Genomic DNA, 21038 nt, shown 5'->3' with positions numbered 1-21038 from the left:
TCAGTCCCTAGCTTGGGAACTTGCATATGCTATGGATGCAGCCATTAAAAAAATCTTTTGTTGTTGTTGAAAATGTATTTAAAATGTTTTCCTAAAATGGAGGCATTTCATTTGTCTTAGACACTGGTTGGATTAGCTGCCTGATTAAATTTAATTAATAATTAGACCTCTTTAAACATACTAATAATGACTATAAAAGTACGTGTATATATTAATAAGTTCCTGTTGGCATGATTTCCCATATTAGAATATGCTCAGGGATTATCTTTTCCTTTATATAAAAAAAGTACACTAACCTATGTATCATGTGAATGGAGAGTATGGCAAGAGGGTAGGGAGAGGACAAATCAAACTAAGCAAAAACTTAAGCATTCAAGACCTGATTTGTTTTAATTATTGAAATGGGCTATAATTCTGCAGCTTTTTTTTTCCTTTTTTTTTGTCTTTTTAGGACCACACCCTTGGCACATGGAGGTTCCAAGGCTAGGGGTCCAATTGGAGCTACACCTGCCAGCCTACGCCAGAGCCATAGCAACATCAGATCTGAGCCATGTCTTCGACCTACACCACAGCTCGCAGCAATGCCAGATCCTTAACCCACTGAGCGAGGCCAGGGAGGCTGGGGATCAAACTGCAATCTCATGGTTCCTAGTCGGACTTGTTTCCACTGTGCCACAGCAGGGACTCCCAGGCTTCAAATTTTCAAGAACCAGTCTTCATCCATAGTTTAAGTTGATAGAAAGCGCCACCCTCCTCCCCAAAGCAGTCTCCTCAGTTGTGGGCTAAGAATGGGAGACCAACCCTGGGGAAGTCATATTTTGCCTTTCATCTTAAACTCAAAGGACCATGGTTGTTTTCCCTGATAAATTCAGGACAGTACATGCTTTAAGATCATGTAAAAGATGTAGAGGTCCCTCAAATTAAGAATAATTTATAGATTATATCCCATTCAGAGTTAAACCAATTTTAACTTTTCTGATTGATATCCTTTCAAACTTTTCTATGTTTTCTATACATAAAAACATATATTTTGCAGACTGTGGCAGTTTTGCCCTTTATCTCCCTTAGGTGTTTCCTGCAAATAAAGGTCCCATGCAAGAACCTAGGTTAAATGAATTGGAGTTGAAATTCAGGCTTGTTATTCCTCTACCGTATGTGGCTTTTCTTGTATAATTTACGACTCTTTAAGCCCTCTAATTTTGGTCAGTGTGGAACATATTTGTAGTTCTTTGGTCAATGGGATTGGAGATAATGGTAATAGAGTGAGTATCCCTGAAAATAAATATATTCTGCGTTTTAACTTGAAACCACATCTCCTACCAGAGGTAGAAAAACACTGGCTAACGTTAGTAACCTTAGGGAATTCTTGAAGTCATTGTTAGTTCTTAATAGAGCATGGGCATTCTAGATGTTGGAGGTTTTATATTTAATGGTACTACTCACATGTTTTCAAAATGAGTATATAAATGTCATTAAAATATTAAAAATATAAAGAAAATGAAGAATAGTTATAGTATCATGTTTACTGATACCGTTTTTTTTTTTTTTTTTTCCGCAAAATAATCATTTATGCTGATTTTTAGTTCCAGAAAGCTGACTCTGATCTGGATTACATTCAGTACAGGCTGGAATATGAAATCAAGACAAATTATCCTGATTCAGCAGGCAAGGTAATCTGCAAAATAAATGTCTTTTTAACAGAATATTTTATTAAGATTTTGATAGTATTTTTAATAGTAGTGGGTTATAATGATTGCATTATTATTATTATTATTATTATTATTATTATTATTATGGTGGGGGGAGATGCACTCGCCGCAAATGGAGGTTCCCAGGCTAGGGGTCTAATCGGAGCTGTAGCTGCTGGCCTACACCACGGCCATAGCAACGCCAGATCTGAGCCGTGTTTGCGACCTATACCACAGCTCACGGTAACGCCAGATCCTTAACCCACTCAGTGAGGCCAGGAATTGAATCTACAACCTCATGGTTTCTAGTCAGATTTGTTTCCACTGTGCCACAAAGGGAACTCCAATGATTACATTATTAAATATTAAATTTATAGAATCTTTTTGCTTTGGAAGCTTTGTTGCAGGCTACTGGAGAGATTATACCCACAGTCAAGGAAATTTGTGTTTCCTCTTTTTTTTTAATTAAAAAAAAGCGATAATCAAGATTCATTGAGGAGTTCCCATCTTGGCACAGCAGAAATGAATCTGATTAGGAACCATGAGGTTGCGGATTCGATCCCTGGCCTTGCTCAGTAGGTTAAGGATCCAGCGTTATCATGAGCTGTTGTGTAGGTCACAGACATGGCTTGGATCTGGCATGGCTGTGGCTGTGGCTGTGGCGTAGGCTGACAGCAACAGCTCTGATTAGACCCCCTAGCCTGGCAACCTCCTTATGCCTGGGGTGCAGCCCTAAAAAGAAAAAAGACAAAAAAAAAAAAGAATTATTGAAATCAGGTTATGATGATCATTGTACAACTATAAATGTAATAAAATTCATTGAGTAAAAAAAACATAAATAAATTTAATGTTAATTAAAAAAAAAAAGAATTCTTGGAGTTCCCATCGTGGCGCAGTGGTTAACAAATCCGACTAGGAACCATGAGGTTGCGGGTTCGGTCCCTGCCCTTGCTCAGTGGGTTAACGATCCGGCGTTGCCGTGAGCTGTGGTGTAGGTTGCAGACGCAGCTCGGATCCCACGTTGCTGTGGCTCTGGTGTAGGCTGGTGGCTACAGCTCCGATTCAACCCCTAGCCCGGGAACCTCCATATGCTGCGGGAGCGGCCCAAGAAATAGCAACAACAACAACGACAACAACAACAACAACAACAAAAAGAATTCTTGAGTCCAGAGATATAAACCACAGTGGAAGCCTCTGAAATTCTGAGAGAGAATATAGATACCTATAAATAAAAGGGGAGGAATCCTAGCAGTCATGATATTCTCAGCGGAAGATAATGGCATACTCTCAAATTTGTTTGTTTTGGCTGCACCCGTGGCATGCTTAAGTTCCTGGGCCAGGGATCGAATCTGCACCATAGCAGCAACCCAAGCTGCTTCAGTGACAACACCCATTGCACCAGAAGAGGACTCCTAAATTTGATTTTTGAACTGTGATTTTTGCATAAAATTCGGTACTTCATTATTCAAAGTTTAGGTTGATTAGGAATATCGTCTGTTTATATGTCGTAAAATTATAACTACATGTACCCATGCTTATAAGAGAGAAAAGCAAGCAATTTTTAGGCATTGTCTCATAACATTAACTTACCACTTAAATCATTAATGTTTATCCTAGCAGACAAGAAATATTTTACTGTTTCCCAAAAAATATACAATTAAAATTTGGGGGAGGTGACTCAGCGGTAAGGAACGTGGCTAGTATCCATGAGGCTGTGGCTTCAATCCCTGGCCCCGCTCAGTGGGTTAAGGATCCGGTATTGCCATGAGCAGTGGTGTAAGCCGCAGACACCTCTCTCATCCTGCTTGGCTGTGGCTGTGACATGCTTGGGCAGCTGTAGCTCTGATTTGACCTCTAGCCTGGAAATCTCCATAAGCCAAGGGTGCAGCCCTAAAAAGCAAAAATAAAAGGGGGGGTGGTTGACATTACCATGAGCTGAGTTGTGGCTTGCAGATGTGGCTTGGATCTGACATTGCTGTGGCTGTGGCTGCCAGCTGCAGCTCCAATTGGACCCCTGGCCTGGGAGCTTCCATATGCCAAGGGATTGGCCCTAAAAAAAAAACAACAAAGAAAACTACGGGGTGAGATTGGATAGAAGTGTAAATTAAAATAGCTTTTTTAATATAAAACTGGGAAAGCATTGTGAATGTTCAGTTTTTACTGTTTATTTTGTGGAATGTCAGGATTCTGTGAGATTGTAGTTTTAACTGTTTTAGCTCCTTAATTGACTTTGTCTTTGTCTTTCCCTTTTTTCTCTCTGACTGAAGAACAACCAACCAATTCTCTTCCAATTATATCACCTAATGACTGACCAAAGCTCTCTTCTGAGTCAATATCTTTTGATTACCTTGTGGAAGACATTTCATGTGGGGCATCCCCCATTCTTCCACCTTCCATCTCTCATCTTTGTTCTATTTCTAGTTGTTTTTCTCTCCTACATTTTTTTTTTTAATTTTTTTGTTTTAATTTAGTGTAATTTAATTTTTAAAATTGAAGTATAGTTGATTTACAGTGTCATGTTAGTTTCTGGTATACAGTATGGTGATTTAGTTATAAATTCTTTTTCCTTTTTTTTTTCTGTCTTTTTGCCTTTTCTAGGGCTGCTCCCATGGCCTATGGAGGTTCCCAGGCTAGGGGTCTAATCGGAGCTGTAACCGCCGGCCTACACCACAGCCATAGCAACTTGAGATCCGAGCTACGTCTTCGACCTCCACCACAGCTCACGGCAACACCGGATCCTTAACCCACTGAGCAAGGCCAGGGATCGAACCCACAAACTCATGGTTCCTAGTCGGATTCATTAACCACTGTGCCACGACAGGAACTCCCATAAATTCTTTTTCATTTTCTTTTCCCTTATAGGTTATTTATTTATTTTTTTGTCTTTTTGCCTTTTCTAGGGCTGCTCCCACAGCATATGGAGGTTCCCAGGATAGGGGTCTAATCGGAGCTGTAGCCACTGGCCTACACCACAGCCACAGCAACTCGAGATCCGAGCCACGTCTGCAATCTACACCACAGCTCACGGCAACGCTGGATCCTTAACCCACTGAGCAAGGTCAGGGATCGAACCCGCAACCTCATGGTTCCTAGTCGGATTCGTTAACCACTGAGCCACGACGGGAACTCCCCTTATAGTTTATTGCAAAATATTAATATACTTTCTTGTGCTATACAGCAGGTCCTTGTTAATTATCAATTTTATATATAGGAGTGTGAATATTAATCAACAATTTCTAATTTATCCCTTTTCCTCCTGTTCCTCTTTGGTAACCATTAGTTTATGTTTGTATGTTTGTTTGTTTTTGCTCTTTAGGGCTGCACCTGTGGCATATGGCAGTTCCAAGGCTAGGGGTTGAATCAGAGTTACAACTGCTGACCTATGCCACAGACATAGCAACGCTGGATCCTAGCTGTGTCTAGACCTACACCACAGCTTATGGCAACACCAGATCTTTAACCCACCGAGTAAGGCCAGGGATCGAACCTGCATCCTCGTGGATAGTAGTTGGATTTGTTTTCACTGTGCCATGATGGGAACTCCCCATAAGTTTGTTTTCTATGTCTATGGGTCTATTCCTGTTTTATGAATTCTTTTTTTTTTTTTTAAGATTCCATATATTAGCGATATATGACATTTCTTTTTCTCTGAATTAGTATGATAGTCTCTAGATCCGTCCATGTTGCTGCACGTGGCATTCTTTCATTCTTTTTATAGCTGAGTAATCCATTTGTATGTATGTACCAAAACTTCCTTATCCATTCCTCTGTTGATGGACATTTACATTACTGTGATATCTTGGCTATTGTGAGTAGTACTGCTATGAACATTAGGGTGCATGTATCTTTTCTCCAGATATATGCCCAGGAATGGGATTGCTAAATTATATGGCATTTCTATTTCAGTTTTTTTTTTGTCTTTTTTAGGACCACACACATGGCATATGGAGGTTCCCAAGCTAGGGGTCGAATCAGAGCTGTAGCTGCTGGCCTACACCACAGCCATAGCAATGTCAGATCTGAGCCTTGTCTGTGACCTATACCACAGCTCAAGGCAAAGCCCGATCCTTAACCCACTGATCCAGGCCAGGGATTAAACCCGCCTCCTTATGGATACTAGTCGGGTTCACTAACCACTGAGCCACGACGGGAACTCCCTATTTCTAGTTTTTTAAAGATCCTCTATACTGTTTACCATAGTGGCCCGTACCAGTTTACATTCCCGCCAACAGTGTAGGAGGGTTTCCTTTTCTCCACACCCTCTCCAGTGTTTATTTGTAGACTTTTTGATTACTTTTACTTTTTGATTACTTTTTTGGCCATTTTGACCTGGGTGAGGTGATGCCTCATTGCAGTTTTGATTTGCATTTCTTTAATAATTAGTGATGCGGTGCATCTTTGAATGTTAGCCATCTATTTGTCCTCTTTGGAAAAATGTCTAAGTCTCCTGCGCTTTTTTTATTTGTTGTTGTTGTTATTGAGTTATATGAGATGTTTTTAGTTCAGGCACCTGGAAATCCTAGATCTAGGTGCCAGTGTTGTCAGCTTGGGGCCCTCTCTGGGGTGCAGACTTTTGGTTGTATCCTCGCATGGCAGAAGGAGAAGATCTCTGGGGCCTCTTTCTAAGCACTAATCCCATTCCTAATGGCTTTGCCTTCATCGTCACATCTCAAAGGTCTCACTTCCTAATCCTATCACCTTGAGAGTTTAGGTTTCAAAAAATGAATTTTACCAGAACACATTAAGACTCTGGATTATAATTATATTATACTATGCAAATATTGCTTTAATCTAAGTTATATAATAAACTATGTTTGCTTTTCCTTTCTTACGTAATTTTTTTTTGGAGCTAAGTATTATTTTTTTTCCCTTCAATTTGCTTAGTTTTTCTATGTGTTTATCAGTAGTCAGCTTTAGATTTTTCTTTTTCCTTTTGATTCTTTTTTTTTTTTTTTTTTAAGGGCTGCAGGTACAGTCTTTGGAAGTTCCCACTCTAGGGATCGAATGAGAGCTACAGCTGCCGGCCTACACCACAGCCACAGGAACATCAGATCTGACCTTCATCTGTGACCTAGATCACAGCTCATGGCAGTGCCGGATCCTTAACCCACTGAACTGGGCCAGGAATTGAACCCACATCATTGTGGATACTAGTTAGGTTCATTTCCACTGAGCCACAAAAGGAACTCTGTTCCTTAGACTTTTCTAACAGCACCGTAAAACTCTTGTCAATATTATCATGCATGTCACATGATCCCTAAATTTCGTGTTCTTCCACATCCTTTTTTTTTTTGCTTTTTTTTATGGCTGCAGGTATGGCATATGTAAGTTACCAGGCTAGGGGTTGAATTGGTGCTATAGCTGCCAGCCTACACCACAGCCACAGCAACATGGGATCCAAGGCACATCTTCGACCTACATCACAGCTCACGACAACACTGGATCCCCAACCCACTGAGCGAGGCCAGGGATCGAACCAAAGTCCTCATGGTAATGTGCGATCCAAGCTGTGTCAGCAAACTACACCATAGCTCATGGCAACGCTAGATCCTTAACCCACTTAGCAATGCCAGGGATCAAACCTGTATCCTCATGGATACTATTGAATTCATTTCTGTTGTGTTACTATGGGAACTCCACAAAGAAATCCTCTTGCGTGTCATTTCCCATTAGTGTGATGTTGGACCTCCTGGATCTATCCTCTATTTTTCTTTTTTTTTTTTGTTGATTATCCTCTATTTTTCTTACCTTGTCTTTCCTATTATCATTTTTGTCTATTTTCCCCCTACTATTTTTTCTTTTTTCTTTTTGTCTGGGCCTGGGACATGCAGAAATTCCCAGGCCAGGAATCAAACCTGTGCCACAGCTGTAACTAAAGCTACAGTAGTGAGAACGCTGGATCCTTAACCCACTGAGCCACAAGGGAACTACTCCCTTTACATTTTGGGAATTTTTTAGGACTGTATTTTCCAATTTTTCTACTTACAATCTCTGAGAACATCTGGAAACATTATGAAAAATGAAGGGTTAGGTGTCATTGTTGTGTTTACTGAGTAGATATCCCAAAATGCAGCTTAAAATATACTCTTCCTCTATTTACCAGACTATACATTTGATGTCATCTATTATATTTCTTTGCGCCTATCAAACATAACACTAAGTTTTCTTAACTTTTTTCATGATGTCTCTCTTCTGTTCTTTTCCTACTTCTAATGTTCATGCCATAGGTCTTGATCACTCTCTGCAGAATTAATTTTAAGTCTTTAAGTTAGATTTTCTGTTCGAATTCATTATAAAAAATTTAGGAAAAAGGAGTTCCCGTCGTCACTCAGTGGTTAACAAATCCAACTAGGAACCATGAGGATGCTGGTTCGATCCCTGACCTTGCTCAGTGGGTTAAGGATCTGGCGTTGCCGTGAGCTGTGGTGTAGGTCGAAGACGTGGTTCAGATCCCGCGTTGCTGTGGCTCTAGCGTAGGCTGGTGGCTACAGCTTCGATTCGACCCCTAGCCTGGGAACCTCCATATGCCGCGGGAGTGGCCTTAGAAAAGACAAAAAAAGACAAATTAAAAAAAAAATTTTTTAGGAAAAAAATCTCGAAGGAGGAGGGAGAGTAGGGGGCCATGGACCCAGCCTCTGCCTATAGCCATGAGTTAGGTTCCTTGAAGAAGATATTTGAAGAGTGGAAAAATAACTAAGATAGTATAGTTTTATGGAAATCAACAGTTCATTTTAGGGGAGTTCCTGTTGTGGTTCAGCAGGCTAAGAATTTGACATAATGTTCATGAGGATGCAGGTTTGATCCCTGGCCTCAGTTAGTAGGTTAAGGATCTGGTGTTGCTGCAAGTTGGGTGCAGGTCACAGATGTGACTGGGATCAGGTGTTGCAATGGCTGTGGTGTGAGCTGCAGTTCTCATTCGACCTGGGAACTTCCATATGCTGCAGGTGTGGCCATAAAAAGAAAAACAAAACAAAACTCATTTTAGAAATAATAGAATAGGAAGGAAATAAGGAGAGGCAAGAAGAGGGGTATCAAAATTATATACCGTAGGGCAAGTATGCCTTTTTTTTTTTCTTTTTTTTAGGGTCGCACCTGTGGCATAGGGAGGTTCGCAGGCTAGGAGTCCAATCAGAGCTATAGCCAGAGCCACAGCAACTCGGAATCCCAGCCACATCTGTGATCTATACCACAGCTCACGGCAATTCCAGATCCTTAACCCAATGAGTGAGGCCAACCACAGCTCACAGATCCTTAACCCAATGAGTGAGGCCAGGGATTGAACCCACCTCCTCGTGGATACTAGCTGGGTTCGTTAACCACTGAGCCATGAAGGGAACTCCAAGTTTGACTTTTTTTTTAGTGCTGCAGGTGTATGGAAGTTCCCAGGCTAGAGGTCGAATCGGAACTACAGCTGCCAGCCTACATCACAGCCTCCAGCATCTTCAGTATCTGAGCCCCATCTTTGGACTATACTGCAGCTCATGGCAACACCAGATCCTTAACCCACGGGACTGAACCCATGTCCTCATGGATACTAGTTGTGTTCATTATTGCTGAGCCACAATGGGAACTCCTATATTTAAGAATTTCATGATAAATGATTTCATGTTGTGTTGTTTTTTTTTTCTTGGTGGAAGTGCTGGGATTAAAGTTGTCTTCCTCTTTAAGAAGAAATCAAAGTAGTTCCTTTAATCACCTTCTGAATAACATTTAGAATTGTATTTTAGAAATGCTACATAATTAATTATTGTGAATATGGCATGTAATATTATGTATCTAATGTGACCTTATTTGCTATTTAATATTGCTACTGTGTGTGTATGTGTGTGTGTGTGTGTGTGTGTGTGTGTGTGTTCATGTGTTGAGGAGGAGTTATTTCTGCTCCTTGCCTTTAAATTCCTTGATGATAGGATCTAGGTCTTTTCTCTTCTCCTCCCATCCTCTGTCACATAGTGGCATAATTAAATAAATTATACTCACAGTGTTCTATTAAATGGATCACAGAATGTGTTGTATACATTTTAAGTCTTAAAAGAAGCTTCATTTTTCCTTTCCACAATTTAATATCTATTTTTTTTCTGATATAGAAAAATCCAGTTACACTCTTAAAAGAATTGTCAGCAATAAAGTCTCGATATCACACTTTGCATACACGCTTTAAACCAATTGCTGCTGAGCAGAAAGAGACCAAGAGCCGCATTTGTGCTACTTTCAATAAGACTATGACCTTGATACGAGAACTACAAAAGCAAACGGACCTGGAGGTAATGTTTCACTTGACCAATTAGATTTGTAGAATTTTAATTATGAATTTCACTTTGAAAGATAAATTGCCAGTAACTCTCATTTTGAAATTCAGTGGTCAGTTGGTAGGAGTGATATTTTCTTGATTTCCTGAAGTATAATAGCTCTTATTTCCTTTTTATTTTATTTTATTTTTCATCTTCTTAGGGCTGCACCTGCAGCATATGGAAGTTCCCAGGCTAGCAGTCAAATTGGAGCTGCATCTGCTGGCCTATGCCACAGCAGTGCCAGATCCAAGCTTTGTCTGGGACCTATGCCATAGTTCATGGCATCGATGGATCCTTAAAACCACTGAGCAGGGCCAGGGATTGAACCCACATCCTCATGGATACTAGTCGGGTTCTTAACCCGATGAGCCACAAAAGGAACTTTTTTTTTTTTTTTTTTTACGTTTTCCTTTCATTAAGTTGGGTTGATGAGCTTAGGTAAGCCCTACCTTTACTCTCTTCCTCCATTCTGCATTCCCTTCTCACTTCATGCAAGAATCCCTATAAGTGGGATCCTCTATCACTGATGTATAAAACTCGTTAGATGTGTTGGTGTAGAAAAAAGAATCTGACCTTCTGACCTAGGCACTGAGATCTTGAACAGCTAATTGAAGTGTTTTATTTACTGTTAAGCTAAAGTCGGGGACTTTTGTAAGAAAAGATAGCTTAATGTAGATTGAATGATAAAGTAGAACTTAACTTATCTGGACGGATGTCTAATAGGTACGGTGCTAACTCCAATCAGTTAACTATTAATAGCTGCTTAGAATATTGTATTAAAGAGCTGTGTGTGGGTTTGGCAGAAAAGATAACTGCTATGAGATGCTGCTGTGGGCAGCATACATGGTATTTATGTGCAAAGTCTGAACTAAATTATGCCTTAAGATACTTGAATTATGGGTTTGTAAAAAGAGTAAATCTCAAAGCTTAAGGTTAATTTGATTATGAATGCTTTATTTTACCAATGGAGGAAAAGAGTATAAAGCCTAGTTACAATCATAAAATGACATCTTAAATGTATCTCATATGCCACGGGGAAAGGAATAGTGGAGGAGGTGAGAGCAATTAAAAAGGGCACAGACAGTGTAGGGAGTAGGAATTTAAACAGTATCGGTGGTGTCACGTGCTAATAAATAAAATGGAAAAAAAGTTATGTATGTGATAAACATTTTATAAATAAAATCGTCACATGTGCTTCTATTGTATGTGATCAGAGCCTGACTATAGAAGCACATAAACTTGTTCCAAAGAAACAAAACTTTTTTAAAATTATAATTGATTTACAATGTTGTACCAATTTCTGCTGTATAGCAAAGTGACTCAGTTATACATACATACACTTTTTTTAATATTACTTTCCATCAAGGTGTATTCCAGGATTGGATGTTATTCCCTGTGCTATACAATAGAAACTTGTTGTCTATCCATTCTAAATATAATAGTTTGCATCTATTAACCCCAAACTCCCAGTCTGTCCCACTCCCTCCTCCTTGGAAACCACAAATCTGTTCTTTGTGTTTGTGACTCTGTATCTGCTTTGTAATTAGGTTCATTTCTGCCATATTTTAGATTCCACTTATCAGTGATATCATATGCTATTTGTCCTCCTTCTGACTTTCATCACTTAGTATGACTTTTTTTTTTTGTCTTTTTAGGAACACACCTGCGGCACATGGAGGTTCCCAGGCTAGGGGTCCAATAGGAGCTACAGCTGCCAGCGAATGCCAGAGCCACAGCAACGTGGGATCCGAGCCACGTCTGCGACCTACACCACAGCTCTCGGCAACACCAAATCCTTAACTCACTGAACAAGGCCAGGGATCAAACCCACAACCTCACGGTTCCTAGTTGGATTCGTTTCCGCTGCGTCACACCGGGAACTCCGAGAAAAACGATTTTTTGAACATTAGCTAAAAATTGTCTTCATTGGATACAATAAATAGATGTCATATTTCTCAGATTAAAAACTGGTACAGGAGTTCCTGTCATGGCGCAGGGGAAACGAATCTGACTAGGAACCATGAGGTTGCAGGTTTGATCCCTGGCCTCGATCAGTGGGTTAAGGATCCGGCATAGCCATGAGCTGTGGTATAGGTCACAGACGTGGCTCAGAGCTGGTGTTGCTGTGGCGTAGGCCAGCAACTGTAGCTCCGATTCGACCTATATCCTGGGAACCTACATATGCCACGGGTGTGGCCCAAAAAAAAAAAAAGAAAGAAAAAAAATTGAAAACTGGTACAGAAAGAAGTTCTCGTCATGGCTCAGCAGGGGAACCAGACTAGTATCCATGAGGACGCAGGTTCCAACCCTGGCTTTGCTCAGTGTGTTAAAGGATTCCATGTTGCCAGGAGCTGCAGTATAGATTATAGACGTGGCTCAGATCTGGTGTTGCTGTGGCCATGCGGTAGGCTGGCAGCTGCAGCTCCAGTTATACCCCTAGCCCAGGAACTTCCATGTGCCGCAGGTGTGGCCATAAAAAAAAAAGTGGTACAGAAAAATAGTTATAATAGTGATGGGGAAGTTAAAGCATTTGAATATCTATAAAGTTCTTCAATTTGTTAAAAGAAGTATCTGAAATGAGCAATAATTATATCAAAGGTTAAAAGCCTCAGCTTTTGCCTTAGGCACTTTTTCACTTTGGGTCAAGGAGACATGACAAACAAGGAGAAATGACTGAAAGATAGATTATAAACCTTGAAAAAGGTGATCATATTTTAGGGTCAATGATGGTAAAGTTGGGAAATGTTGGATATAGAGGGTCTTGTACCTATTCTTCTAAAAGTGAGATAGTAGTAGAAAGTTCAGAGAAAATTTTTATGATTGAAATGTGAAAGAAAACAAAATGCCATCACAGAAAAACAGTTTTATGAGAGCAGAGTTTAAAGGTTGTGTAAAGAAATTTCAAGTATAAAAAGAAGTATTTTATTTTGTCTTTTTAGGGCTTCATCCACAGCATATGGAGGTTCCCAGGCTAGGGGTCTAATCGGAGCTGTAGCTACCGGCCTACAGCAATGCGGGATCCTTAACCCATTGATCGAGGCCAGGGATTGAACTCACAACCTCATGGATGCTAGTCAGATTGGTTTCCACTGAGCCATGACAGGAACTCCTAAGAAGATGTATTTTAGTTATAGGGAAAGAACTGTGAGGGTAGTTAAGAAAAGCCAAGGTCAATATTGAGTTGAGGATTCTGAAATTTTCTTTCTTTCTTCTTTTTTTGGCTGCACCTGCAGCATATGGAAGTTTCTGGTCCAATGACTGAAACCTCACCACAGCACCCACCCAAGCTCCTAAAACGACAACACTGGATCCTTAATCCCCTGCAACACAGGAGAACACCTGAAATTTCCCAAGATGACTAAAGGGGCTTTTAAAATTATTTTGGAAACATGAAGAACAAGAAAGGGATGTCTGCTTAGGGCAAATGGTATTTTGTTTATAAACATCAGAAAATAAAACTGTTCAGTTATTACCTTGCTTTAATTTTTATCAAAGTAAGTTGTTTTTCATCTGGAAGGGTAGAAATACATATTTGAATTGCTAATATTAAAAAAGTCCTTGAATTGATAAAATTAAAAAGTAAGGCGATGAGAACAGAAAAGGAGGTAGAAGGAAGGGAATACACATTACTTTCTTTATCTTTTTGGTTGCTATTGAGATATTGAGGTTTAGGGAGTTCCCATTGTGGTTTAGAGGGTTAAGAACCTGACTAGTCTCTGTGAGGTGGGTGTTCGATCCTTTGCCTCACTCAGTGGGTCAGGGATCTGGCATTGCTGCAGGCTGCAGCATAGTTTACAGATGTGGCTTGGATCCGAAGCTGCAGCTCTAATTAGACCCCTAACCCTGAAACTTACATATGTCATGGGTGTGGCTGTAAGCAAAAAAAAAAAAGAGAAGATATTGAGGTTTAAATATACTTAATTATAAAGGTGACTATCAAAAGGAAAAAAAATGACTAAACTTTCTATTTTCCAAATAGAAAACAGCAACACAAACCCCCAAAACAAAAATGCAGCAATAAATAGAAAACTTAAGAGGTATTAAAGATGCAATGTGCAGTATTCCATCAAATGCTCTGAAATATTTGTGTTAAAGAAGATACTTTTCTATACATTTTAGCCTAGTTAATTACTGGAAAAACTCTTTGAAGTTTTATTAAACAGATGGTCTGAAATCTCTTTAACAGCGGTCACAATGAGAACCATGGATTCATGGAGAACAGTCTTGCCAGAATAATACCATTTCCTGTTTTTGATATGGAAGAGGGAAGTTCTGTAACTATTCAGGTTGCAGAAAGGCATGTGATTGATTTTCACTGTATTCCTGTGAACATTTTGTGCAAATGCTGGCTTGATTAGCCAAACTAGTTGGGCTGTCCCTTAGTCACATAAGGCTATATAAAATAAAAGTAATTAAATAAAATTAAAAATTCACTTCTGTATCTGATGATTGGACAATGCCTATACAGAATATGTCCAGCATCATAGAAAGTTCAATTGGACATTGCCCTAGAGATTCTGATTCTGTAGCTGAGGTGTTCCAGATTTGACAGTCTCTCTAGAGATGACCTATATAGTTAGGCAGATTTGTAACTATTTGAGTGATTCTTCATGTCCTACCTCCTATTATTTCCCCATTAACCCTTTGTTTCAGCTAGCTTGTTGGCAAAAGTCACTTAAAACTTCCTTTTGTCTTCTCTGCTTTCCTTTGGTTTTGCTCCTACCTGCTTTTGTGGATTCAGTTTGCTGGCTGTTTTCTTGTTATCTGTTCTCCCTCCCTGCCTAACAGATAACTGACTTCCTTGAGATGTGTGCCATTCCTCACAACCTCACGTCTGAGGTAAGGTTGGTCCTATCCTTAGCTTCAGGGGTGTGCCCGATTGGCAAGGGGAATGGATTTTCCTTAAACTAATATTGTTCAGGAATGGGTTTGTAACCCAAATGACACATGAGGAAGGAATGGCTGGAAGTAAGAAATTATGAAGAGTTTCCTCACTGCTGAGAAACCCCTGGGAAGAAGCTTTGTTTCTTCTAAACATTGTGTATAGATGTGATAACTATCACTGCTAGAGCTACTTTCCTGTCAGCTTGAGGATAAAGCCACCATCAAAGATATGAGCTGTTAGATGGAAAAAACTGAGTAATTACATTGTCGAACTATTGCATAAACCAGCCCTGAGGTCTGCCCTTCTCTATTTATTTATTTATTTATTTATTTATTTATTTATTTATTTATTTATTTATTTTTAAGGGTCACATCCGTGAGATATAAAAGTTCCCAGGCTAGGGGTCAAATTGGAGCTGCAGCTGCCAGCCTAGGCCACAGCCACAGTCACGCCAGATCCGAACTGTCTGCGACCTACACCACAGCTCACAGCAACGCCAGATCCTTAACCCACTGAGCGAGGCTAGGGATCAGACCCACATCCTCATGTATACTAGTTGGGTTCATTACCACTGAGCCACAATGGGAACGCCTCTATTTATTGTTTAATGATAGTAAATTTCTTATTTATCCATTTTCAAATGTCTCTATTACTTGCAGACTGAAAAAAAGCATCTAAACTATCATTCAAAATGTAACCTTATTCTTTACTTGTGTAGAAATTTTCGGACTATTTTTGTTTACAGTTCTTTTTCAAAAAACTTTTGGAATATGGTGTTCCAGTGTGACTTCTTTGCTTCTGTTAATTTACAGTCCTTAAATTGTTTGGTTTCTTGGCCTTGTTTCTTCAGTTTAATTGTATCATATATATAGATAGTCAATATGCTTTTTCCCTTGCCTTCCTAAATTTGTGATGACATACTTAGTATGAACTTATGGAAACACTGGTATAACAAAGCAAAAGTTCATGAAGTTAACAATCTTTAAAGCTTTTTGAAATAAAGATTTTGTCATTTGTTTTCTAGCTATTACCACTGACGGAAGAAGAGAAAACTGCGGCAGAGCAATTAAAAGCGCACATGTCAGATTTATGAAGAAATGGACTTGCAAAAGGAAACTCTAATGGTGAAGAGATCCCTTCCAGAAGGATCTAGGAAGATGTCTTGTTAGCATTTGATGACTACTGGTGGGGGGATGACAAAGAAGATTTGGCTTGGGTGATTGGTTAGTGATGCCTTCTGCAAAAAACAGGAATACAGGAAGGGCAGATACTATCAAAGTTCAGCCAAAAGGATGGGATGAAAATAAAAAGATTAAAAAATATATGCACACACACACACACACACACACACACACACACATAACTTGTAATTTCAGGAAAGGAAGTCTCAACACCATTTTGTATTTGTTTTTGTATAATCAGGATAACATAGATGTCCTAGCCTATTATAAAAGTATATTCATGTACTGTCAGTCAGTCAAATGTGACTGAACATGCTTTGGAAATTAAAGGATAGAAAAAATATTTGTATCATATATATGTATAGAATTTTATAATTAAAAATTCTGATTACAGAGGTGGTCACATTATTGATGAGATTGCTAATAAACAGTCTCCTGCCATACCTAACTTATATAATAAGCTGGCTTTTCTGTGACAGTTTCACCTTGTCTAATGTTTTTGCTTTTTTCTTTTTTTGCCTTTTTAGGGCCACACCGCAGCATAGGGAAGTTCCCAGGCTAGGGGTCAAATCAGTGTTGTAGCTGCCAGCCTACACCACAGCCACAGCAGCAAGGGATCTGAGCCTCACCCGAGACCTACACCACTGCTCACAGTAACACCCATCCCTGACCCACTGAGCAAGGCCAGGGATTGAACCTACATCCTTATGGATACTAGTTGGGTTCATTACCACTGAGCTACAAGGGGAACTATTTGCCTGCTAATGTTGAGCAACATAAGCTCTGCTTTCAAATGCTGTTTTAGAATATCTATATTGTATTTCAACACTACTTTTGTTCTCTAGCCTGTATTACTTTGTTTATTCTACATGAAAGCTAAGAAACTGAAATGAGGGCATTCCCACTGTGGCACAGTAGGTTAATGATTTGGCTTGTCTCTGTGGAGGTGACGCTTCGATCCCTAGTCTGGGCCAGGGGGTTAAGGATCCAGTGTTGCTGCAGGTGTGGCATAGGTCACACCCCCTGCATGATTTGATCCCTGGTAACTTTCATATGCTATGGGGGCAGCTGAAAAAAAAAAATAAAAAAGGAACTGAAATGAGAGGATCACTGGCAACTACTACTTGCCAGGTGTCTGTGTGTGTGTATATGTTTCCCTATTTATTAAAAAAAAAAAAAACAAAAAAACTAACAGCAAGTAATAGGAAAGTAAATTATGGTTTAGCTTTAAACTAAGAGGTCAAGTTGCCAGTAAATTATTACTATAAATGCTGAAGCTATGCTAAATAGGGAAGCAGATATTGCAGTTTTGTAGTTAAGATTCGGCTTTGGACTCATACCTGCGATGTAAATGCAGGCTTTAAATTCTAGCTGTATGACCCTGAGCAAATCACTTAACATGTGAGTGTCAGGATGGTTTAGAAGCACAATGAGATGGTAGAGTATTAGGGTTTGATATTAGGTAATCCTTCAATAGATATTTCCATTTGTGTAATTAAAAACAGGGCATTGAAAAAATGATGAAAAGTCTATCTAATGTTAGGTTATAGAATTATACTTTTATTTTTTTTTTTTTTTTTTGCTTTTCAGGGCTACACCCATGGCATATGGAGGTTCCCAGGCTAGGGGGCGAATCACAGCTACAGCTGCTGGCCACGGCCACAGCCATAGCAACCCTGGATCCGAGTCACATCTGCGACCTACATGGCTCACGGCATTGCTGAATCTCCAATCCACTGAGTGAGGCCAGGTAACCTCATGGATATTAGTTAGGTTCGTTTCTGCTTCGCCACAGTGGGAACTCTAGAATTATACTTTTCTATAATTAATAATTTTTATTATGTTATTAACAATCAAAATAAATAGCTGACAAACAGTGTTGAGAGAACAGCTTTAGTTAAAATTAAGTTCTGGAATTCCTTTTGTGGCTCAGTGGATTAAGAATCCCATTAGTATCCATGAGGATGCAGGTTGGTTTTTTTTTTTTCTTGTTTTTTGTTTTTTAGGTCTGCACCCGCCGCATATGGGGGTTCCCAGGCTAGGGGTCCAATTGGAGCCACAGCTGCCTGCGCACGCCACAGCCACCTGCACATGCCACAGCAACATGCGATCCCTAACCCACCGAGCAGGCCAGGGATCAAACCCACAATCTCACAGTTCCTAGTTGGATTTGTTTCCGCTGTGCCACAACAGGAACTCTGAGGATGCAGGTTTGATCCCTGGCCTCACTGGGTTAAGGATCCAGTGTTGCTGAGAGCCATGGCTAGGTCACAAATGCAGCTTGGATCTGGCATTGTAGCTCTGATTCAACCCCTACCCTGGGAACTTCCATATGCCGTGGGTGTTGCCATTAAAAAAAAAAAAAAAGAAAATTAAGAAGTCCTAACTCATCCCTGGTTTTTAAAGTGGTTTTTCTTTCAATCGGGAAAACACTGGATTGTACTGTTTGTTCTCTACGATTTCCTTCACAAGTTATCTTCTAAATGTTGGTTCTTCCTTTCACTCCTCTTAGGATTGTTTTCTTTGCACTCCTTTATATACTAATTTGTTTCCAAAGTTTGATTTATTGCCTTTTGGGGGATGATCCCCAAGTATAACTTATTCCAATAGACCTAGATCCATATTTCCAATAAAAACCTCTACCTGAATATTCCAACTGAACGTGTCCAGAATACTTACTGGTTTTGTTATTAACAGCCACTATTCTGTTAGCTGGAAGTAAAATTTGCATCTTTTTTTTTTTTTTTTTGGCTGTACCAGTGGCATGCAGAAGTTCCCAGACTAGGGATCAAACCTGTGTCACAACAGTGGCAACACCAGTCCTTTTTTTTTTCTTTTAACATGCGGCATATTAATTAATTCAACTGGGCTAGCAGTTGAATTGGAGCTGTAGCTGAGGCCTATACCACAGCCATAGAAACATCAGAACTGAGCTGCACCTGTGACCTACCTATGCCTCACCTATAGCAATGTGGCATCCTTAACTCACTGAGTGAGGCCAGTGATTGAAACCCACATCCTCCCAGACAATGTCTGGTCCTTAGCCCAGTGAGACACAGCTGTAACTCTGTAACACCAGATCCTTAATCCCTAGGCCACCAGGGAACTCCTAGACCTTTTTAAATTTCTCATCTGGATAACCGTTTTCTCCTTTGTGACTAATAGTATTTTTATGTCTTAAGTTGTGACTGATACAAGTTAATTTTAATTATGTTGTGTTTTAAAGTACACCCTTAATTTTAAGAAATTAAAAATTAGGATTTCTTTGGTGGCCTAGCATTTAAGGACTTGGCATTGGCACTGCTGTGTCTCAGGTTCGATCCCTGGACTGAGAACTTACGCATGCTCTGGGCTCAGACAAAAAAAAATTTTTTTTAATTAAAAATCTAAGTATGCATATCTTCCAAGTAATTGCAATTTTCTTCAGCTGTTTCCACATATATATAAATTTTAAAACTTTTTTTTTTTTTTTTTTGCTTTTTAGGGCAGCACCCACAGCATACAAAAGTTCCCAGGCTAGGGATCAAATCAGAGCTACAGCAGCTGGCCTACACCATAGCTATAGCAACACCAGATCCAAGCTGCTTCTGTGACCTATACCACAGCTTACCCCAACGCTGGATTCTTTAACCCACTGAGCAGGGCCAGGGATAGAACCTGAGTCCTCATGGATATTAGTTGGGTTCATTGCCACTGAGCCACAATGAGAAATCCAAATTTTAAAACATTTTTAAACAAAAATAGGGAGTTCCCATCATGGCACAGTGGAAACGAATCCAACTAGGAACCATGAGATTGCTGGTTTGATCCTTGACCTTGCTCTGAGGGTTAAGAATCTGGTGTTGCTGTGGCTGTGGTGCAGGCCAGCAGCTGTAGCTCCGATTGGACCCTATCCTGGGAACCTCCATATGCTGAGGGTGCAGCCCTTAAAAAAAAAATAGGCTAATACCATACATTATACTCTACCTATAGTTTTTCTATTTTAAGTATATTTTCAATATCTTCATGGCATACATCTGCCATTGTTTTGAATAGCTATATGTATGAATTTACCATAATATTTAATGGTTCCTCATTGACAAGCATTTAAGTTGTGTAATAGACATGTTGGGAGATTTTGGTGGGGGGCATAGGGCGAGGGCAAAAAAGGTCAGTCTTTCCTTAAGGAATTCCGATGGGGCAGACCACAGTTTTCCCCACTACACAGGGTGGTTTAGCATCCTGCCAACTAACTTCTTTTTTGTTCAAGTTAGCCAGAATCCGACTATCCTTGTAAGCAATGACCCCTAATTAATTGTGCAGGTTTTCCAATTTTTTTTCACTATTATGAACTATTGTGATCATTAAAAATTTGGGGGCTCTTGGGTGAATATATGTAGTAAACAGGAACATATTTTAATATTTACCATACATTGTAATTTGTCTTGCTCCTTTGCTGCTTTACTGGGTTATAAAGACCATGTCTCATTACTCTTTGAAACCCAAGTTAGACAATTTTTTAAATTGAAGTAAAGTTCACTCATCATAACATTAGCCATTATTAAGGAATTCTGGCCCACTGCATGCAGCGGCTATACATAGCATCTCAATTCCCAAGCCAGGGATTGAACCCCAGGTGCAAGTGGTGAAAGCCTGGCTATCTATCCACTAGACCACCAGGGAACTTCCCCATTAGCCATTAATAAGATGTATAATTGAGGTCATTTTAATTTTTTTTTATTTTTTGTCATTTCTAGCGCCGCTCCGGCAGCATATGGAGGTTCCCAGGCTAGGGGTCTAATCAGAGCTGTAGCTGCCGGCTTATGCCAGAGCCACAGCAACGCGGGATCCGAGTCCCGTCTGCAACCTACACAACTCACTGAGCAAGGCCAGGGATTGAACCCGCAACCTCATGGTTCCTAGTCGGGTTCATTAACCACTGAGCCACGACGGGAACTCCTAAGAAAATTGTTATTGCCCACTTGAAGGTCCAAATGCCTTGGTATTTTAAGAA

General features: G+C 39.9%; 1 protein-coding gene across 5 annotated transcripts in view; it reads left to right on the top strand.

Moving 5' to 3' along the window:
• The window catches only part of SKA2 (spindle and kinetochore associated complex subunit 2), a 34310-nt gene extending 17817 nt beyond the window's left edge, over positions 1-16493 (top strand). The window contains exons 2-5 of one of the 5 annotated variants that reach the window (XM_047757930.1): positions 1584-1670; positions 9776-9952; positions 14768-14818; positions 15889-16493. In XM_047757930.1, the coding sequence (XP_047613886.1) occupies positions 1584-1670; positions 9776-9952; positions 14768-14818; positions 15889-15957 (384 nt within the window). In that variant the 3' untranslated portion in view covers positions 15958-16493. The other 4 variants (XM_047757931.1, XM_047757932.1, XM_047757933.1 and 1 more) reach the window with 4 other exon arrangements.
• The last annotated feature ends 4545 nt before the right edge of the window (positions 16494-21038 follow it).

The sequence above is a fragment of the Phacochoerus africanus genome, chromosome 14 (genome assembly GCF_016906955.1).
Source record: "Phacochoerus africanus isolate WHEZ1 chromosome 14, ROS_Pafr_v1, whole genome shotgun sequence".
Classification (NCBI taxonomy): Eukaryota; Metazoa; Chordata; class Mammalia; order Artiodactyla; family Suidae; genus Phacochoerus; species Phacochoerus africanus.
The sequence above is the reverse complement of the archived record's forward strand: the minus strand, read 5'-3'. Positions and strand labels throughout refer to the sequence as shown.